The sequence below is a fragment of the Macrobrachium rosenbergii genome, chromosome 25 (assembly GCF_040412425.1).
Source record: "Macrobrachium rosenbergii isolate ZJJX-2024 chromosome 25, ASM4041242v1, whole genome shotgun sequence".
Taxonomy (NCBI): Eukaryota; Metazoa; Arthropoda; class Malacostraca; order Decapoda; family Palaemonidae; genus Macrobrachium; species Macrobrachium rosenbergii.
The window spans coordinates 24,908,387-24,926,891 of record NC_089765.1 but is presented as its reverse complement, the minus strand read 5'-3'; the positions used below and the strand labels follow the sequence as shown (position 1 = coordinate 24,926,891).

At 38.0% G+C, this 18,505-nt stretch overlaps 1 protein-coding gene across 1 annotated transcript in view; it reads left to right on the top strand.

Moving 5' to 3' along the window:
- Positions 1-18,153, top strand: part of msk (importin-7 msk) — a 58,368-nt gene extending 40,215 nt beyond the window's left edge. The window contains exons 16-22 of the mRNA XM_067127138.1: positions 1,490-1,626; positions 2,002-2,147; positions 2,724-2,789; positions 2,926-3,047; positions 3,222-3,357; positions 8,088-8,231; positions 14,849-18,153. Coding sequence (XP_066983239.1) covers positions 1,490-1,626; positions 2,002-2,147; positions 2,724-2,789; positions 2,926-3,047; positions 3,222-3,357; positions 8,088-8,231; positions 14,849-14,913 — 816 coding nt within the window. The 3' untranslated portion in view covers positions 14,914-18,153. The remainder of the gene's footprint in view (positions 1-1,489; positions 1,627-2,001; positions 2,148-2,723; positions 2,790-2,925; positions 3,048-3,221; positions 3,358-8,087; positions 8,232-14,848) is intronic.
- Positions 18,154-18,505: the final 352 nt, after the last annotated feature.

Sequence of the window (18,505 nt, the reverse complement as noted above, 5' to 3'; positions counted from 1 at the left end):
TTCGTTCAGTTGGTAGTTGGCAATTCCTGCTAACATTCTCTTTACGCATAACAACATGGCTTCGATCAATTGGTGGTTGACAATTCCTGCTACCATTCTCTTTAGGCATAATAACAAGGCTTCGTTGAGTTGATATCAGAACTCGTGCTAGCATTCTCTTTTAAGAATAATAACATGGCTTTGTTCAGTTGCTCACGAGACTCGAGCCGTTACATAGGAAACATTTTCATTTATTGATTTTACCCTTGATTGCATACTTTTATAATATATAATGGATATATATAACATATATTACCGTAGGTAACATCTTTATTAATGTTTTTGTTGATTCTGCTGGTAAGAAACAATGTTTACAAATGAATGTGTTGCAATCTATTGGTAAACCTATGAGGTAGCTTTCAGCAGCAGACGAAACATTCGATCGTAGTAAATGGCTGATTGTATAATACATATTTTGGTAAATATAAATATGGTAAATAATTTCTTTATTAATGTTTTTGTTGATTCTGTTGGTAAGAAACAATATGCATATGATAACCTAATACTACAGTTTTTACTTACCAAAATCATATGAGCATAGGCTAGGAAACCTTATTTTTTTTCCCTCAATGTCCTGCTGAAACTGGGGTGCGTCCTATGCAGACATGCGTGTTATAAGCTATCAAATACGGTAATTTGTTATTACATTTGACTTATTTGCAAAAAATAGAAATACAAACTACATTACAAAAATATGAATCTTTTACCATTTTCGAACGACACAAACACACAACGCTGCCGAAAGCTGAGCATCTCTCGGATATGAGCGCGCTGCCGGTAGCGGGAAAAAGTATCGTGACGCCGCGCCGACGTATTTTTTAGCAAAATAAAAAAATTAAATATTATATATTATTATATTGTCGTAGCTGTCGTAAAGTCGGTCAGTCGTAAGTCGCATAGGTCGTAAGTCGATGACTACCTGTACAGGTTTTGATTTTCATTCTATAGGTGGTCTTTAGTTTCGTTATTAGGATTCTGGAGTGGTTTCCATGTTCACCGTCAGCTCTGTTATTTTGAATATTATAAAACTTTAGCTCAGTGTTCTGGGTAAACTATTTATTAATGAGTAATGTGGCATAGTTTTAATTGTGCTTGTTTTATGGCAAGAAGTTGCCTGCAAAGATAAGTTTGTAAAATAAACTGGTAAATGAGAATAACTATATGATAAATATTTTGTTTAAAAACTATCTTACTAGGGATTGTTGGGAAATTGGGTTGAATGCATAGTGGCACTTGTAAATCACTTCATTAATCTAAATCATAACTGCTTAATTCTATGAGGAAGGGCCAGTTTTCCCTTACTAAATTAGGGGGAAAAGAAATACAGGTGGTTAGTCTATTATTACTGGGTAGTATTATTGGTAGTGAAATGGAGCAAAGAATTCTAGATGTTTTGAAACTTAGGGTTTTCATGTGGCTGCTTTATCATCAATATATATTTATTTTACAGGTGGTCATAGCTACATTGTATACTGCACCCGATGCATTACTTCAAGTGCTTGAGTCAACCACGTTACCAAATACAACTACTACACTTACTTCTCATTTCATCAAACAGTGGATACACGATTCAGACTGCTTTCTGGGGTAAGTGTTAAAAGTTACTGTCCAAACCAGCCAGAGTTATATCAGTTGTCCAGCAAGGAAATGTTCTTGACCCTGTTCTCTATATTGTAATGATTAGTAATACTGATCACAGCCTGTAGAGCTCATTTATTGCTTAATTTGCTTATGAATCCTGTCTTGGCCTTATCAAACTCATGAAAACTCTGAGCAGTTTCAAAATGAACTAGGTAGTATATTGTGTAGTCTGCCCTCTGGTAAAGATGACACTGACCTTTGTTGTGAAGCTAGATCGGTCAGTCAGTCAGGAAAATATAGTCACACTGGGAATGAATGAGGCTTTTTCCTTAAAATTTAAACAGAATGACTCTTTAATAAATAATAAACCTTTCTTTTCAGTCTGCATGATCGCAAGATTTGTGTATTAGGGATGTGCACACTTTTGCAACTTGGGCCAGAACGTCTTGGAGTTTTAGAAGAATGCCATAAAGAAATTTTACCTGCTATGATTTTACTCTTCCAAGGATTGAAAAGAGCATATGCTGGTAAGCTGCATTTTGTTGATCTCGACTTACACATTTGTATTCAACAAAAGCCTTAGAATTTAGGTTTTGTTATTGATATGCTAATCATGTTTTAGTGCTTGATAAATTGCATTATGAGTATAGGGCTCAGAATTAATACATTGGAACCTCGGCTCAACAGAAGTTGTGTGTTTGCCCTCTTGGTAAGTGCAGTAGTGAAATCCGTTAAGTAACAAAGTTTTATGTTTAGCCTACATGATAATCTTGGCGTTAACACACAGCTTATAAATAGAGTACAGCAATTCCTTTCAAGTAATTAATAGCCTATCATAACTGGTATCTTATAATTTTGTTTCATATATTATACTCATTCAGCTTGAGAGATATATAAACAAAGTATTGCTTCTAAAAGTATGTACAGTACAGTACTGTGCCAATTTCATTTGTTCTGCCCACTTAGGCTTCCAAAAATTTATTGCAGGTCTTGGTTAAAATAATAGTTGAGTATATATTTTGTGTATCACAAATCCATTTTGTCATTTCTTTCAATTCCAAATTATGTAAAAATTATTCAAACAATTTAAAAAATTTTCCTAGCTAAAGCTGCTGAAGAAGATGATGATGACGATGATGATGACGACGACGATGATGATCTTGAACACGGTACGAATACAGTATTGTTCCACAATTGTTAAGAGTATATTTTTGAACTTGAGCTGACGTGTTTACTTTGTTTGAAATATGCAACGTTATTTACTCTGGTGAACTAGTAATCTTAACATATGCATTGGAATTTCAGAAGTGTTAGAGAGTGATGAGGATGAAATTGATGATGCTGGGGACGAGTATTTAGAAAAGCTAGAAGAAAAGGTTAATAAAGCTGCAGGTGGGGGACCATTCCCAATGACAACAACGATTCAGGTAGCGTATAGTAATATTTGATTATTGAAAAAAAGATGGTTTCTTATTTGATGTGATATGAAAAAAGGAGTGGAAAACTGGTGTTTGTGGAACAGGTTGTGAAAAGGTAGATTAGTATGCAAAGGAAGATCAGCTCTGAGTTTTTGGGAATATTAAGTTTCTTATTTTTACCAGGATGATGATGATGATGATGACGACGATGCATTGGATGATGAGCTGGATGAAACTGCTCTAGAATCCTTTACGACACCCTTAGATAAAGAAGATTGTGAAGTAGATGAATATTGGATTTTCAAAGAAGTTATGCATAGTGAGTCATTATAGTTATTTTTGTGTGTCCATCTTGGCGTGCCCTCTTTGACTTGCTTAAAGTGCATTTGAATTTTCTGCATAATGTCTTGTGTTTGGTCCATCAGTGTCCCTTGGTTTTAGTTGGTTCTTGAGTGTATGTGGCTGGGGAGGTTGAGTGCTCTTATAAAATCTTCAACCCATGTTTTTACATGAATATGTAATTATCTTGACTGCTTATACATTCTTTTATGCCATACTTGATAATTTATCAAGTGTTCCTTAATATATGTAATTTTTTTCCATGGTGTTTATAATCAACATCATGAATATTTTATCAGTGTTTCCCTTTATGTTTCATTTCTACTGTTTTTTACTAACTGTCCTTCTACCCTTACCACATGTCTAGCCACCTCAGTCTTTGGGGAGGTCTGGGTCTTTTATTTTCATCCCAGCATTTTGTTACTACATCTGTCCACCAGTTTACTTTTTGTATATGATCTTCCCGCCATATTATGACCATAAAGATCACGTTTTCGAAGTCTCCGTCTTCCGCGACAGTGCTCATGTTTCCACTAAATAGATTAGTTTGTTTATACTGCATAGAGTAGTTTCAACTGATGTATATGTGTCCATGAATTGAGGCTTTAGCACTTTTGGTTAGAATACCATTTCATAAGCCAGTGGTAGTTCAGAATAATTATTATTGGTGGTTTGGGAGATAAATTTTTTAACCCTTTCACTTGACTCACAAACAGTTACGTCTGTGGGAAGTGGCAGTGACTCGAGCAGTAAGCGTATAAATGTTAATGCCTTTTTTGTTGAAAGACGTGTAACTGACAATTTTCAATTGAGATCACTCATTTTGTTTCATTATGCAGCTGAATAATTTTTCTTTGCAATGGCATTAAAAATTCCCCAGAATAACTTTTTATGTAGGTTGAATGAGTAGAAATTACAAGATACGAAAAAATTTTGCACTTTACCCCAAAAAAAGTGTTTGTGATAAAGTCTTCAATTTATATCCATAGCAAACCCAGGTAAATTACCTAGTTATTGCCAGTCACCCAGGCGATACACACCAAAAAGGTTTATACCTTTTTTTGTTCAAAGATGTATGGCTCCAATCATTTTCAAGGTAGGCTGCTAAATTTTTTTTTTTCATTATGCAGCTGAATGATTGCTCCGCAAGACAGGTTAAAAGCCCCCAAAATAACTATGTAGATGAAATGATGAGTAGAAATTACGAGGTGTGCGAACAATTTTCACCTTACCAAAAAGATATTTGAGAAAGTCGTTGTAAATCCATGAAAATTTTTCACTTTCCCCAAAAGATATTTGAGATAGTCATTGTAAATCCATAGTATAGCCAGATAAATTACCTAGTTATTGAAATGCAAAATGTTGTAATTATAGCAAGGAAAATATGAAAAAATGAAAGACAAACTAGTGTCGCATTTTTCGTAAGAGAAATGCCACACCCAAGCGATATGCGCCTAAAACTGTATACTTTTTTTTTTTTCTAAGATGCCTAGCTCTGACAATTTGTTTCAGTTTGCAGTTGAATGATTACTCTATACAAATGTAAAAAAGGCCCCCAAAATAACTTTCTGTAGGTGGAATAATGAGTAGAAATTACAAGATACAAGAAAACTACACTTTCCTCCAAAAAAAAATTAATGCCCCCAAAAAATTATTTGTGATAAATTACTGAGACAAATTATGTAGTTTGTGCAGTGCAAAGTGCAAAAGCTATAATTATTCCAAGGAAAATATGAAGAAATGAATGACAAAGTCTCTCTCTCTCTCTCTCTTCTCTCTCTCTCTCTCTCTCTCTCTCTCTCTCTCTCTCTCTCTCTCTCTCTCAGAAGAAAGAATAAAAGCCTAAACTATACGGAAACATGTTATTATGCATAAAAATTATTGTCTCTCTCTCTCTCTCTCTCTCTCTCTCTCTCTCTCTCTCTCTCTCAGAAAAAAAGAATAAAAGTCTAAAATGATACGGAAACATGTTATTATGCATAAAAAATTGTTCTCTCTCTCTCTCTCTCAGAAAAATGATAATTGTAATTTTTTAGAATAAAAATCCTAAACTATACAAAATATAAATGAACATGTTACATGTGTAAAAAAATATCAGGAACACTGACAATGATCCTCATCTTGTCTGCTGGGTTTTGCAGTCTTTGTGTGTGTATGTATGTGTGTAAGTCATGAGTATGCAGAGGACTTAAATTTGGAGACATATCAGACATCAGTAAGCAAAAGGGTTAATGAAGTATATGAGAGAAATTACATATGACCAAAGGGTTTTTGCTGGCTACTTTTAAACCAGATGGAATAGTTTTTGTATGGTGCATATAAACTGTTTAGCAGTTAATATTAACCCTTAAACGCCGACTGGACGTATCATACGTCGACTAAAATTGTCTGTTGGGTGCCGAGTGGACGTACCGTACGTCGACTACAAAAAATTTCAACCTTCAGTCAACTTTGACTCGACCAAAATGGTCGAAAAACGCAATTGTAAGCTAAAACTCTTACATTCTAGTAATATTCAATCATTTAACTTCATTTTGCAACAAATTGGAAGTCTCTAGCACAATATTTCGATTTATGGTGAATTTTTGAAAAAAACTTTTTCCTTACGCCCGCGCGGTAACTCTGCCGAAAGTTTCAGAAATTCTTTCATTTTGTCGTAAGTTTTGCATTGTTTTATATTAGCCGTTACATAAAGTTTTATATATGAAAATGTGCGCAATTTCATGTAAAATACAGCAACATACAACCCATGGTTGTAGCTTTTATCAGTTTGGAAATATTTTCATATAAACCACGATAACTGCCAAAATTTCAACCTTCGGTCAACTTTGACTCGACCGAAATGGTCAAAAAACGCAATTGTAAGCTAAAACTCTTACATTCTAGTAATATTCAATCAATTACCTTCATTTTGCAACAAACTGGAAGTCTCTAGCACAATATTTCGATTTATGGTGAATTTTTGAAAAAAACTTTCCTTACGTCCGCGCCAGAAATTCTTTCATCACTTTGTCGTAATGTTTGCACCGTTTTATATTAATCGTTACATAAAGTTTTATATATGGAAATGTGCGCAATTTCATGTAGAATACAACAGAAAATAACTCATGGTTGTAGCTTTTATCAGTTTTGAAATATTTTCATATAAATCACGATAACTGCCAAAATTTCAAGCTTTGGTCAACTTTAACTCGACCGAAATGGTTGAAAAACGCAGTTGTAAGCTAAAACTGTTACATTCTAGTAATATTCAATAATTTACCTTCATTTTGCAATAAATTGGAAGTCTCTAGCACAATATTTTGATTTATGGTGAATTTTTGAAAAAAACATTTTCCTTACGTTGGCGCGGTAACTCGGCCGAACATCTCGGAAATTCTTTCGTCGCATTGTTGTAATGTTTGCACCGTTTTATATTAGTAGTTACATAAAGTTTTATATATGAAAATGTGCGCAATTTCATGTACAATACAACAGAAAATAACTCTTTTACCAGTTTTGAAATATTTTTATATAAATCACGATAAATAGAAAAAATTCTACTTTCGGTCAACTTTAACTCGACTGAAATGGTCGAAAACTGCAATTGTAAGCTAAAAAACTTACAGTCTAGTAATATTCAATCAATTAGCTTCATTTTTCAACAAACGGGAAGTCTCTAGCACAATATTTCGATTTATGGTGAATTTTTGAAAAAAATTTTTTACGTCCGCGTTACTTAATTCATGCATAATTTTGTGATAATATTTTCTCTGTGTTGCTTTGATCGTTTTACAATTTGTTATATACCAAAATCATCGCAATTTAGTGTACAATACAAAAAAAAATAACCCGTTAGCTTTAACCGTTTTGCTCACAGCAGCGATTTGTATAAAATTATATATGAAAATTTTTTTTTGCGCTGTCATATATTTCAATATTTATATATGATAATGGTATTTTTTCATTTCTGATGGTTGCATACGAAACTTCAGGCAATGACAAAAAGGAGCCAAAAATGAACTCTTAATCTTAAAAACTAAGAGTGCTGTGATTTTTGAAAAAACTTTTTTCCACTTGGCGCTTAACTCCCTAACGCCGCATACTGAGAGACGATTTTGTAAATAGAGGCTCGGCGTTTATGGGTTAAATGGCTGTTAGGTATTTGCCGTATTTAACTGGGATTTTGGGCAGTTCACTTTCATCTGGTCATATTGAAGGATTGGTTTGGCACTGTTATGAAGTTTGGTTACGTTTTGCTGATGTGAGTAGGTGGGACATGTTACTTATTGAGGGAAAGAAAAGATGTTTGGTTTGTGTGTTAATTTGAAGATCGTGTTACACTATATAGCATGTTATTCTGTAAAACCAGCTTTCGTAGAGTTCATGGGATTGATATTAGAAAGGAATTATTGGAATTTTAAAGGTAAATATTCAGTATTATTGCTTCTCTTTAAACATAGAAAGTTGGGTAAGTATCATCAACAAAACATTGTCTATGCTGATATGTGCATCAGAAACCTCCTCTTTGCTCTTGTTGTTGTCTTTAACTTAAACTTGTTCTGCCAAAAAGACTTCCCATGTTGTTTAGGCCTGTGTACACTGTATGTTGCCTGTATATGCATCAGCAAAATGGGTAAGAGTTGTAGTATTTGATCACTTTAAGGACTGCTGATATATGACGAAACAGTACAGGATATTTACTAATGATGATAATGATTTTTCCCACAGACATAGAATCTAATGCTCATCCGTGGTACCAGGCTTTAACTGCACATTTAAATGAAGACCAGCGAAAAGCCATACAGGAGATTGCCACTTTGGCTGATCAGAGGCGTGCTGCAGCCCAGAGTAAAAAAATTCAGCAGAGTGGAGGTATGTTTTTGATGAATATTTATATTCTGAAGTGCAGTTTCCAGTCTGTTGTAATATGGACATTGTATATATTGGCATGGGTTTACCTTTCAAATAGAAAGTGCTGTATTATTGTTTTTATATAAGTAACCTACCAAATAATTACATAGCTATAGGTTTTCAAACCACAGCAGCCTAAAGATTCAAAATTCATGGTAGGATTCAGTTGTTTTGTGTAGGTGATGAGACCCCCATCCACTTTTGGGTACCGATAAGAACAACTTAGCAGAGAGGTTCAATTCATTTTCTGCTGGCTTCCGACTAACAGAGGTTTTCCGCAGTGTGCTTCATCATTTTTTCGGATATTGTCGTCGACTTTCGACGAAGTATTCAAATTTTGTTGTGGCTTTCAACCTTTGGTTATTTGGTTAGCTTTGGTTAATGATAGTTATAACCGTTCTTTGTATTGCGATGTCAGATTCTAGCTCATCTAGCATTCACTTCTGTATAGAAGGGTGTAAGACTAGGTTAGCTAAGTCTTTGTATGATTCTCACATGAAGTGTACTAAATGTAGGGGGCAAGAGTGCAGTAAAGATACCATGCATTGTCAGGATTGGGATGATAGGAAGTGGAAAATATTAAAGTCTCGTTTGGAAAAACTCAGAGATAGGAAGAGGAAGGTGGCCACTAGAGCCGAGAATAGAGCTAGCATAGAGTCCACTCCTTTACCTAGTCTTGTAGAAGATAGAGCTATTCCTTCTCCTCCAATTCCTACAATGTCTCCTATCATTAGCCTTCCTCTTTTACCACATACTCCTGATCCAGGCTCCTGTGCTTCTGATCTTAATGCTATTGCCAGCCTCGAATCAAGGTTCGATGATAAATTTTGATTTGTTAGGCAATACAGTGATGGAAATGGGGTCTTCCATTAGAGCTCTTATGGAGCAGATGTCGAAGAATGTGCAAAGTGGTAGTGCTGTGAAAAGTGAATGTTGTGCATGTTGAAGAGGTGGCCGCTCGTCCCACCAGTTCTAGATGAAGGTCCTTGTCCTGCTCCGCCACACTGGGTAGAAGACATACCACAGGTCCCAGGGAGGTTGGTTGGCTCTGTAGAGCCTGAGTGTTCCCAGGCTGTGTCAAAGCACCGTTGGAAAGGCATCTCAGTTCGTGAACATCAGCTTTCTTTGGAGTCAGAGCATTCCAGCCCTGGTGAGAAGTGCTTGCACCAGTACTCGGCCCTCATCGTGCCCGCTTAAGAGGCACACCGCTGATGCAGACTGCTCCCCTCCTCCAGTCAAGAGGTATAGGAAGGCCAGCCTTAACTTGCAGCTTATGGACCTGCCTGCCTCTTCTTTGGCTCTTCCTCCTCATTCTCCTAGGGACAACCCGGACTACTTTTCGCCTCTTGAACACCCTTATTTGTTGCCCAAAGCGCCCCTCATCTTCCTCAAAGATCCATTGCGCCTCTGAGCACCTGTCTACTCCCAAGCGTTCAGTGCCTGCCTCTTCGCACCAGGCTCCTGCTCCTGAGCATTCGGCGCCAACTTCCGAGCGCCTGGCGCCACCTCCTTCACATCCGCTCTCGTCAGCCCAGGAAGATCCTTCATTAGTTCCGGTCAAGCGGCAGTTAACAGAACTTGTAGGTTTTTTAAATAAAACCTCAGCGGTTCCCAAGGCTAAGGACACTTCTTTGTCTCTCATATTGTCAGAGGAGGAGGAGGAAGTTCAGGAATCCACACCTTCAGCAAACTCTGTGTTATTGAAGTTTTTCCTGGATAGTTTCCCAGACTTCATGCCTACTGCCCCAGCTAGGTAAAGCCACTTTCACTTTTCCTCCCAGTAGACTCATGAAGATGAGATATAGTTACTACACAACTGGAGGAGCACCCTCTTTGGGAGTCTCTGCCTCCTCCCAAGGAGACTTCTCTGGTTTAGTTGGATTCGTCTGTTCGAGCTGCATTTACTTCTGCTAAAGTGATGTTTTCCTCCTCTGAGATGGACCACCTCATCAAGAATGTTTTTAAGTTACTGAAGGTATTTAGCTTCCTCGATTGGTCTGTCAGGGCACTTGCAAGGAAGGTAGAAGATTGCTCAGATCTTGCAGAAGACTTTTCCTATGACTGGTTATGGGTACGGTCTTGTGCCGACAAGGCGGTGAAGGATGGATCATCAGAACTTGCCTCTCTTTTCTCAGTGGGAATCTTGAAAAAGAGAGTTTTGGGGTTCATTCACCTAAAAAGGGGTCACCTCGACCCAGAAGTCGTTCCTCCTTTTCTCGTCCCTAGACAATTCACATCTCCTCCCACAAACCACAGTGAGAGAGATCTTATCAGAATTGCAGAATAAGTCTACTAATGATCTACTTGCACAATCCGCCAAGCGTTCGAGAGAACCCTCTTCCTTCGTACCTAAGTCGCTCTCTCCGTTACAGCCTCAGCCCTTTCGCGGAGGAAAGCAAAAGCCCCAGCCAAGACCTCGCTCCAATTTATGACCCCCTTCGAGGTCCATCAAGAAGCCATCTTTCAGACCTACCTCTCAGAAAAAGTTCAGTCCTTTGCGGCCTGGTAAGAGCCAGACTTCTCTTTTGGAAGGGATGGGCACGCAAAGGAGCAGAACCATGGGTTGTACAACCCAAGGGACTAAAGGGGGCTCTTCCATCCCATTCAAGCGGACTTCTCCTTTAGCAACAACTCTGATTGCATTGATTGCGTACTCAGTGGGCTCCAAGAAGTTTTTAGCACTTTCTCGAGAGGTTGAATCCCTTCTTGTCAAGGGAGCTGTGGAAGAAGTCAAGAATTGCTTCTCAGAGGGGTTTTGACAACCGCTTTTTTGTGGTCCCCAAGGTATTGGGGGGCTCGTGACCTGTTTTGGATGTCAACACCCTAAATTTGTTCGTTCTAAAGACGAAGTTTCATATGGAGACAATCTATTCAGTCATGTCTTCTCTACAGCAGGGAAACTGGATGGTCACACTGGATATGCGGGGGACTTACTTCCATGTCCCCATACATCCAGACTCGAGGAAGTTCCTGCGCTTCATTTTTCAGGCGAGGGTTCTCCAGTTTTTGGCCTTGTGCTTCGGCCTGTCGACAGCACTGCAAGTGTTTACTCGGATTCTCGCACTTCTCGGGAATTGGCTCCATCTTCTAGGAATGAACATCAGTCTGTATTTATACGACTGGCTTCTCATGACTCATAGGAGGAGAAATGCGAGGACTTGAGGAAAACTCTTTGCCTGACACAGGAGTTAGGCATTCTAATGAAGGAGAAGAAATCCCTAATGACACCAACACAGGAGATTCCATATTTGGGGATGATCCTGAACTCTCAGACTTTTTTGGTTTTTCCGTCCACCAGACTGTCTGACAGTTCCTCTCCCTCCCATCCAGCTCAGCGATCCAGTGGATTAGTCTTTTGGGGACTCTGGCCTCAGTAGAACAGTTTGTTAAGCTTGTCAGGCTGCACATGGGGTCTCTACAGTTTTTCCTTAAAGCTAACTGGAACAGAAGGAACCAGCCGGACTACTTCGTTTTCCCCATCACATCAGAGATCAGAGTGGGTCTTCGATGGTGATTATGCGAAGAAGTTTCTGGAACGTGGTAAAGAGAGCAGCGGAGTTCCCACATCATTGTCAAGGAGCTTGAAGGCTATTCACCTGGCCCTTCAGTCATTCTTGAGTCTAGTCTTCGGCAAGAAGGTAGTAGTACACGCAGACAATACCACTGCGCTAGCGTACATCCACAAGCAAGGAGTCATCCATTCCTTCTCTCGTTGGGAGACAGCGAGAGACCTTCTTTGGGCAGAAAAGAAACAGGTGATTTTGACCACTCGGGGAAATGAACATGATTGCAGACGAGTTGAGCCGTCTCAAGCAAGTCCCACTGACAGAATGGACATTAGACCCCCTAATTTGCAACGATCTGTGAAGGTTATGTGGCAGGCCGACTGTAGACCTATACGTGACTTCAAGGAACCACTGTCTTCCTCACTTCTGCTCCCCAGTCCCGGACCCTCTCGCATGGGCGATGGATGCCATGCTCGTTGGACTGGACAGGCCTGGACCTCTACCCCTTCCCTCCCTTTGGGATGATCAGGGAGGTAATAAACAAGTTTTCGTCGCATCAAAACATTTCCATGGCTCTAGTTGCTCCCATTTGGCCCAACAAGGAGTGGTTTCTAGATCTGATTTGACTGTGGGTGGATTTTCCAAGGCTCCTTCCACAAAAAGTCGCTGCTCAGACAACCCCACTTTCTCAGGTTCCAACAAGGGTCATCTGCTCTGGCCCTGACAGGCTTCAGGCTGCAGAGGCAATTGCGAGATGCAGGTCATTGTTCTCTAGCGAGCTCTATCAGTCCAAGTGGACAGTATTCAGACAATGGTGCAACTGCCATAACACCTCTTCTGAAACGACCATAAGTCAGATTGCTGACTTCTTGTTATTCTCGAGGTCTGTCAGAAGTTATCAACCTCTACTATCTGGTATAGGTTGATGCTCAGTTATGTTTTTAAACATAGAGATGGATCTGTCCTCCAACCAAGACCTCAGTGACCTCAGACCTTTTGAGACATCAAAGGAAAAGAGTTCTAGCTGCGTCTCTTGGAATTTGGTTGTAGTATTGAAATGGCTCTCTGGTCCCTCTTTCGAGCCACTCCGTTCTGTCTCTCTCTGAAACCTTACCAAGAAGACACTTGTTGGTGACGTTGGCTACCGCCAGGCGTATTAGCGAGCTACAAGCAACAGACAAAAGAATGGGCTTTTTGCAAGGGGATGCAGTCTGCTTTTTCTCTCTTGGGTTCCTTGCCAAGAACGAAGATCCTTCCAGACCCTGGCCTCGTTCATTCACCATTAGGAACCTAATGGATATTATTGGACCAGAGGAAGAATAGAGGCTCCTTTGCCGTGAGAGGACTCTCAGATACTACCTGCATAGAACGGAGAAGATCAGAGGTCCTTCTAACAGCCTCTGGTATTCTGTAAGAAACCTGTCTAGTCCTCCTTTGAAGAATGCCATCTTTTTTCTGAGAGATTTGATATCTGAAGCACTCATGTTCAAGAAGATGCCTTACCTTCAGTGAAGGTTAAGGCTCATGAGAGTAGGGCAGTTGCCACATCTCTGGTGTTTAGGCGTAATATGTTGCTCTCCGTTATACTACAGTCGACTTTTTGGAGGTGCAAGTCTGTCTTTGCTTCACAGTATCTCAAGGATATTGAAACTGGTCTTGAAAATTGTAGCACATGAGGACCTTTATCTGTGGCTGGCATGCTGTTGGGAAAGGAAGCATAGAGGGCTTTCTATCCCTCTACTATCTCCTCACCTTGACATAAGATTTTGAGTTTAGGGGAAGCCCGGGGGTTCATTGCCCTTGGAGTACCCACCAGTATTTAGTGGTCTGGGTTGTGGTTTTTATTACAGTGTAGGTGACAACATTGTTTGAATTTATTCTGGTCTACAACCAGGCCAAGGGCACCTCTTTTTCAACATTGCTAGCCTATGGAGAACTCCTTTGCTACAAAGTTCTCACTAATGTAGGGGCAACCCATGGCTACACTACCATGCCCACTATAGCTTAAGATGAACTCTGACCAGAGGCAGTATCCACCTGCAGAGCTCTCTTAATAGGTAAGGAAACAACAAGCATTTGTTCAATGCTAGCAACTATTCTGTTTCAGATTCATTACTTTCCGTAATGTTTTGAAGTAGAATATGTCTGTGCATCCCACCTCCTTGCAATGTGGAATCAGCTATTAATTACTTGGTAAGTTACTTATGTAAAAATGAAATTATGATACAATAAAGTTTTATATATACTTACCAAGTAATTATGTGATCGGAGCCCTCCCTCCTCTCCTTGCATGGACATCAGGGCACAAACGAATTGAAGCTCTCTGCTAAGTTGTTCCTGTCGGTACCTGAAAGTGGGCGGGGTCTCGTCACCTACACAAAACAATTGAACGTTGCCGCGAATTTTGAATTTTTAGGCTGGCAAGGTTTGAAAAATTATAGCTATGTAATTACTAGGTAAGTATATATAAAACTTTATCATAAAAATGTAATTTTTAAGCATTTGGCTTTTTATGATATAAAACTACTGTATGATATTCAGAGCTTAAAGTCTGATCAGAGACATTGTTTATGAAACAATGGTGATTTGAACATGAATGCTAGTGTGTTTCATTGACATATTGTGTATTTCCAGATATCCTTTTTATATTGTGTACAGTAGATACCGAGTGATTTTGTCAAGGCAGATAACATAAGTTGTGCGTACAAATGGAGCAATTGTTATATTTGAATTGTGTGTGCTGTTACGTCCAAGTTTTAGTGTCAGTTTTCAGGGTTTTAGACTGACTCTCTCTCTCTCTCTCTCTCTCTCTCTCTCTCTCTCTCTCTCTCTCTCTCTCTCTCTCTCTCTCTCTCTCTCTCTCTCTGTGGCCCTAGCTGTATTGCTTTCCACTTCTTGTTGTTGCTTCTCTAATTTTCCAACTTTAATTTGCTCCAATTTTCTAATAATTAAAAAAATAAATTTATAGGGGACCAATGAGTAAGAAGTGACTCAGTTTGTCATTGATTGAAATTAATAATGATGATGCTAGTACTTTAGTGCTTATGTTTAATGTAAGCCTTCATTTTCCAGGATACAACTTCCAGCAAACTTCAGTACCTTCAAGTTTCAACTTCGGTGGATCTTTTGGCTCTTAATTACGCTACGTGAAGATTTAGTGTTGCACTTTTTGTTGTTCTCAGTGCCTTAAACATTTGTGGTAGGCATGTAATGGGGGTGTTTCAAATTTAGCATACACTGTATATATTTAAAATAGAAAATATCATTATTTGCATGTAATAGTTTTTTCAATTAATGAATTTTTAAAATATTAGGGCTTCACAAATACGTCTTATCCAATTTATTTTTACTGCCCACACCCCTTTCCTATGTAAGTTGTAATAGGTAAATGAAAGTTAGCAACTAATCATGTTCATTGGAAGCAATTATCATTATTTTTTCAAGTACAGTAGTGGAAAATATTTCAATTTAAACATCCAATGTCTGTTGTTGCTCCTCTTCCACTTCGGCTGCCTATACTCTTCAGTTTTTTTCATTTTATGGCCACTGTGGCTATTTAGTCCACAATTACTGTCCCAACTGGAGCACAGGAGTGATCTATGTACAAAAGAACAGCCCAGCCTCTGTGTTAATGTTAATGTTAGCCATCTGAGACTATGGCCAGAATGCCTGGAAGACAGCAGCAGCCGTGGCTGTGTAGTGTGGAGGAGACCACTGTCAGAAATACAGTTAAATCTGTAGGTCGGTGTGCTCTGAGGTGCATTGGGCTGTTCTCCTCAATCCCTGGGGTAGATCCAGGAGAGACTTTATCATTTAGCTTTTGTCTTCATTTTTGTATTAACTCTCAGTGCTTGTTGTTCTGGCTTATGTCAGATTTATTTATTTTTTGACACTTGCTTCTTAGTAGTCCCTCAATCATGGTTTCCCCCCCTCCCCAGAAGATCTTTTAAGACTAGTCTCTTGTTGAACTGTAGATGTCTTCCTCTGTACAGGCCAAATGTAGTGAGCTTATTCAAGGAACATAAGATATGTATTTGTCGTCAGGTAGCTAGTGGTGTGGAGGATTGACAAATAGAATTTCAGGTCAAAATATGAAAAGGTTAAAAAGTTGACTCTGGGTCTGCCCCTTCCCTTATTTCAATCAAAATTTGTTGAATTTGGCTTTTATTTATTTTTTTTTGAGAGCAACATGTGAGCATTTAGCTTTTGACTCCTAAGGATATAATGATAATGGTAATTTATTTCATGCAATATAGGCCCATTTTAAGTAACTCAAGAGTCTTGTATTTTTTTTTTTTTTTTGTTGTTGTATATGCCAGACGTTCATCCTGTGAATATTGCTTAAGTATTGAAGATTGAAGTGAATTTGAACTTTTAAGTAATAAAGGGAATTTTGAAAGTGGAAAGAATGCTTTGGATATTGTAAATAACTGTATGTGGCACTCAGGTGATTTTGTCTTAAAGTAGTTCTGTACCAGCAGCTTTTGGAAAAACTTCACGTACATCATTTGGGTTCTACATAATTTTTCATTTATGCATTTTTTTTTAATACTTTGAGGAAGTCTAAGTATGCTTTTGTAGCTCTTGACCTCAAAATCCATTAGAGAGTCTAGTAGATTTGAAAAGTTAGTATTTGATGTTCAAGATTTTTTTTTACATTGTAAAGTTTGCCATACGACAACTCTATTCATCTTCATGGTTTTGAGGCTCAGGAATATTTTTCCTAGCAGCTATTCTTTAATTTTTTTTATATTTCATAAGGTTCATTAATGTCTCAGAATTAGGAGCTACACAACCAGTGATTCTAGTCCCAATGTAAAACAAGTTACTGTTGAGCTTCTTGACTGATCTTTTTTTTTTTTTTTTTTTTGTATATTGATTTTTTATTTATTTTAAGTAGTTGAATTGTTTTGGAAGGGAAGATAATGTTGTTAAAATTCTCTCATGTAGTTTGTTGTTAGCGTCAGGATTTCCCTTTCACAATGAGCACGGGTGATTATTGTTATGTGTCTTTTATCATGATTATTTTTCCAGGAAGCTTAGCATAACCTATGTGTTTTTTTTTTTTTTTTTTTTTTTAACTTTTAGCAAAGAAGACTCATAAAAGGCACCCTCTGATCCTGCTTAGGTGGTGCTGACTTATGATATTTTTCAGAGGCCATCTGTGATAATTTTCTTTTTTTTTTTTTTTTTGACACTACAAAAGAAAAAAATTATTTTCTTGAAAGATGTTCTACTGTGTGGGGACACCTAAAGGTATAGGTTATTTTGAGAGTAGTGTTCTGTTGTTGACACTACTCTGTACATTGTCATAGTGTCCAATACTGTAGATATTTGCTCAAAAAAGCAAAAAAATATATATATAGCATTATTATTATTAGTGTTGCCTTTCATGGGCAATGTAAACTGTGGAGTGCACACTTTCCCTGCAATGAAAGTGTCACAGTGGCCTTGGCCTGCAATAGCGTTGCTATGGGCCTGTCTGTAAATACAAAGGTTATTGTAAGTAGGAGAGATTTATATTTTTGTATAGCAATATTTGCCACCCCAGCGGAGACAACTAGCGTTGCTAGTCACCGTAACTTGACCTCCATTAGCTGTTGCTATGGGTCCAGTGCTATCCCTGCCTCGTTTGGTTGGTCTCTGGAGCTCAGTACCTTTCTAACTTTTGGGTTGATTCTTGAACCTTTGATATAATGAAGATTTGGCCTTATCCATTAAATATTTTTGTGATAATTATAGGTAGATTTTTATTCAATGTGTTGATAGTTATTAATAGTACTTCATCTGTATATTTGTCATCCATTTGTCATCTCCAGTTTATAATACATCATGTCTTTTTGAGAGTAGGGCCGAGAGATTCTGTTATTTACTTTATAGTGGTTTATTTGTAAAAATGAAATTATTCTAACTTTATAAATGCTTGTCATCAATAATAATCACCTATATATTTAGACTTGTGTTCAAGGTGTTTTAAGTTTTCAGATGTTTGTAAATCTTTTACTGTATTAAGAAGGCACATTTTCAAGTTGTTCCTGATAGTTGATGTTTAGTACTGAATGCCGAGGCATGACTAGCCATTATGGTGGGGGTGTGGCTACCCTCACTTGCGCGATATTACTAGCTGTGCTAAGAGTCGCACTATTTATTTTTTTGTTGTTAGTCATTTTTTATGCTTATGCCGCCTCAGTTCAGTCTGAGAAAAGTTCGATTCACTTGAACATTCTTTTACTCATAATCTTGTTATCATAATTTCATGTCCTCATCTTGAGAGATGTCTTGAATATCATATTTCATTTTATATAGGATTCTTCTCAGTCCATTGTGGCAGTTTAAGAATCTTGTCATGTTGCTTTAATAAAATGAAATAATTAAAATTGTAGGCTGTTATTAACCCAAAAGTCATTATCCTAATGCATCGAATGATGTGGTTGTTATTCATTTCACATTGACAGTTACCAATAAAGCCTACCTGCTGTTATAAAACTGTTATGGGGTAAAAAAAAATGGTTCCCGGATTTGATTTGCGCAACTGGCTACAGTCGCAGTTATGTGGTGACTTTCAGAGTAGTGTTCCATTGGGCACTGATCAAGAACTATTGTTAGTCTGCCAGTGACATGGTTTTGACCTTGAAAATAAGCCTGTAGTAAGCAAAATTGCAATTCTGTAAACAAAATGACCCCCTTAGATATGGAAAGAAATAGTTGCTACCCTGAGCAGGTACTGTG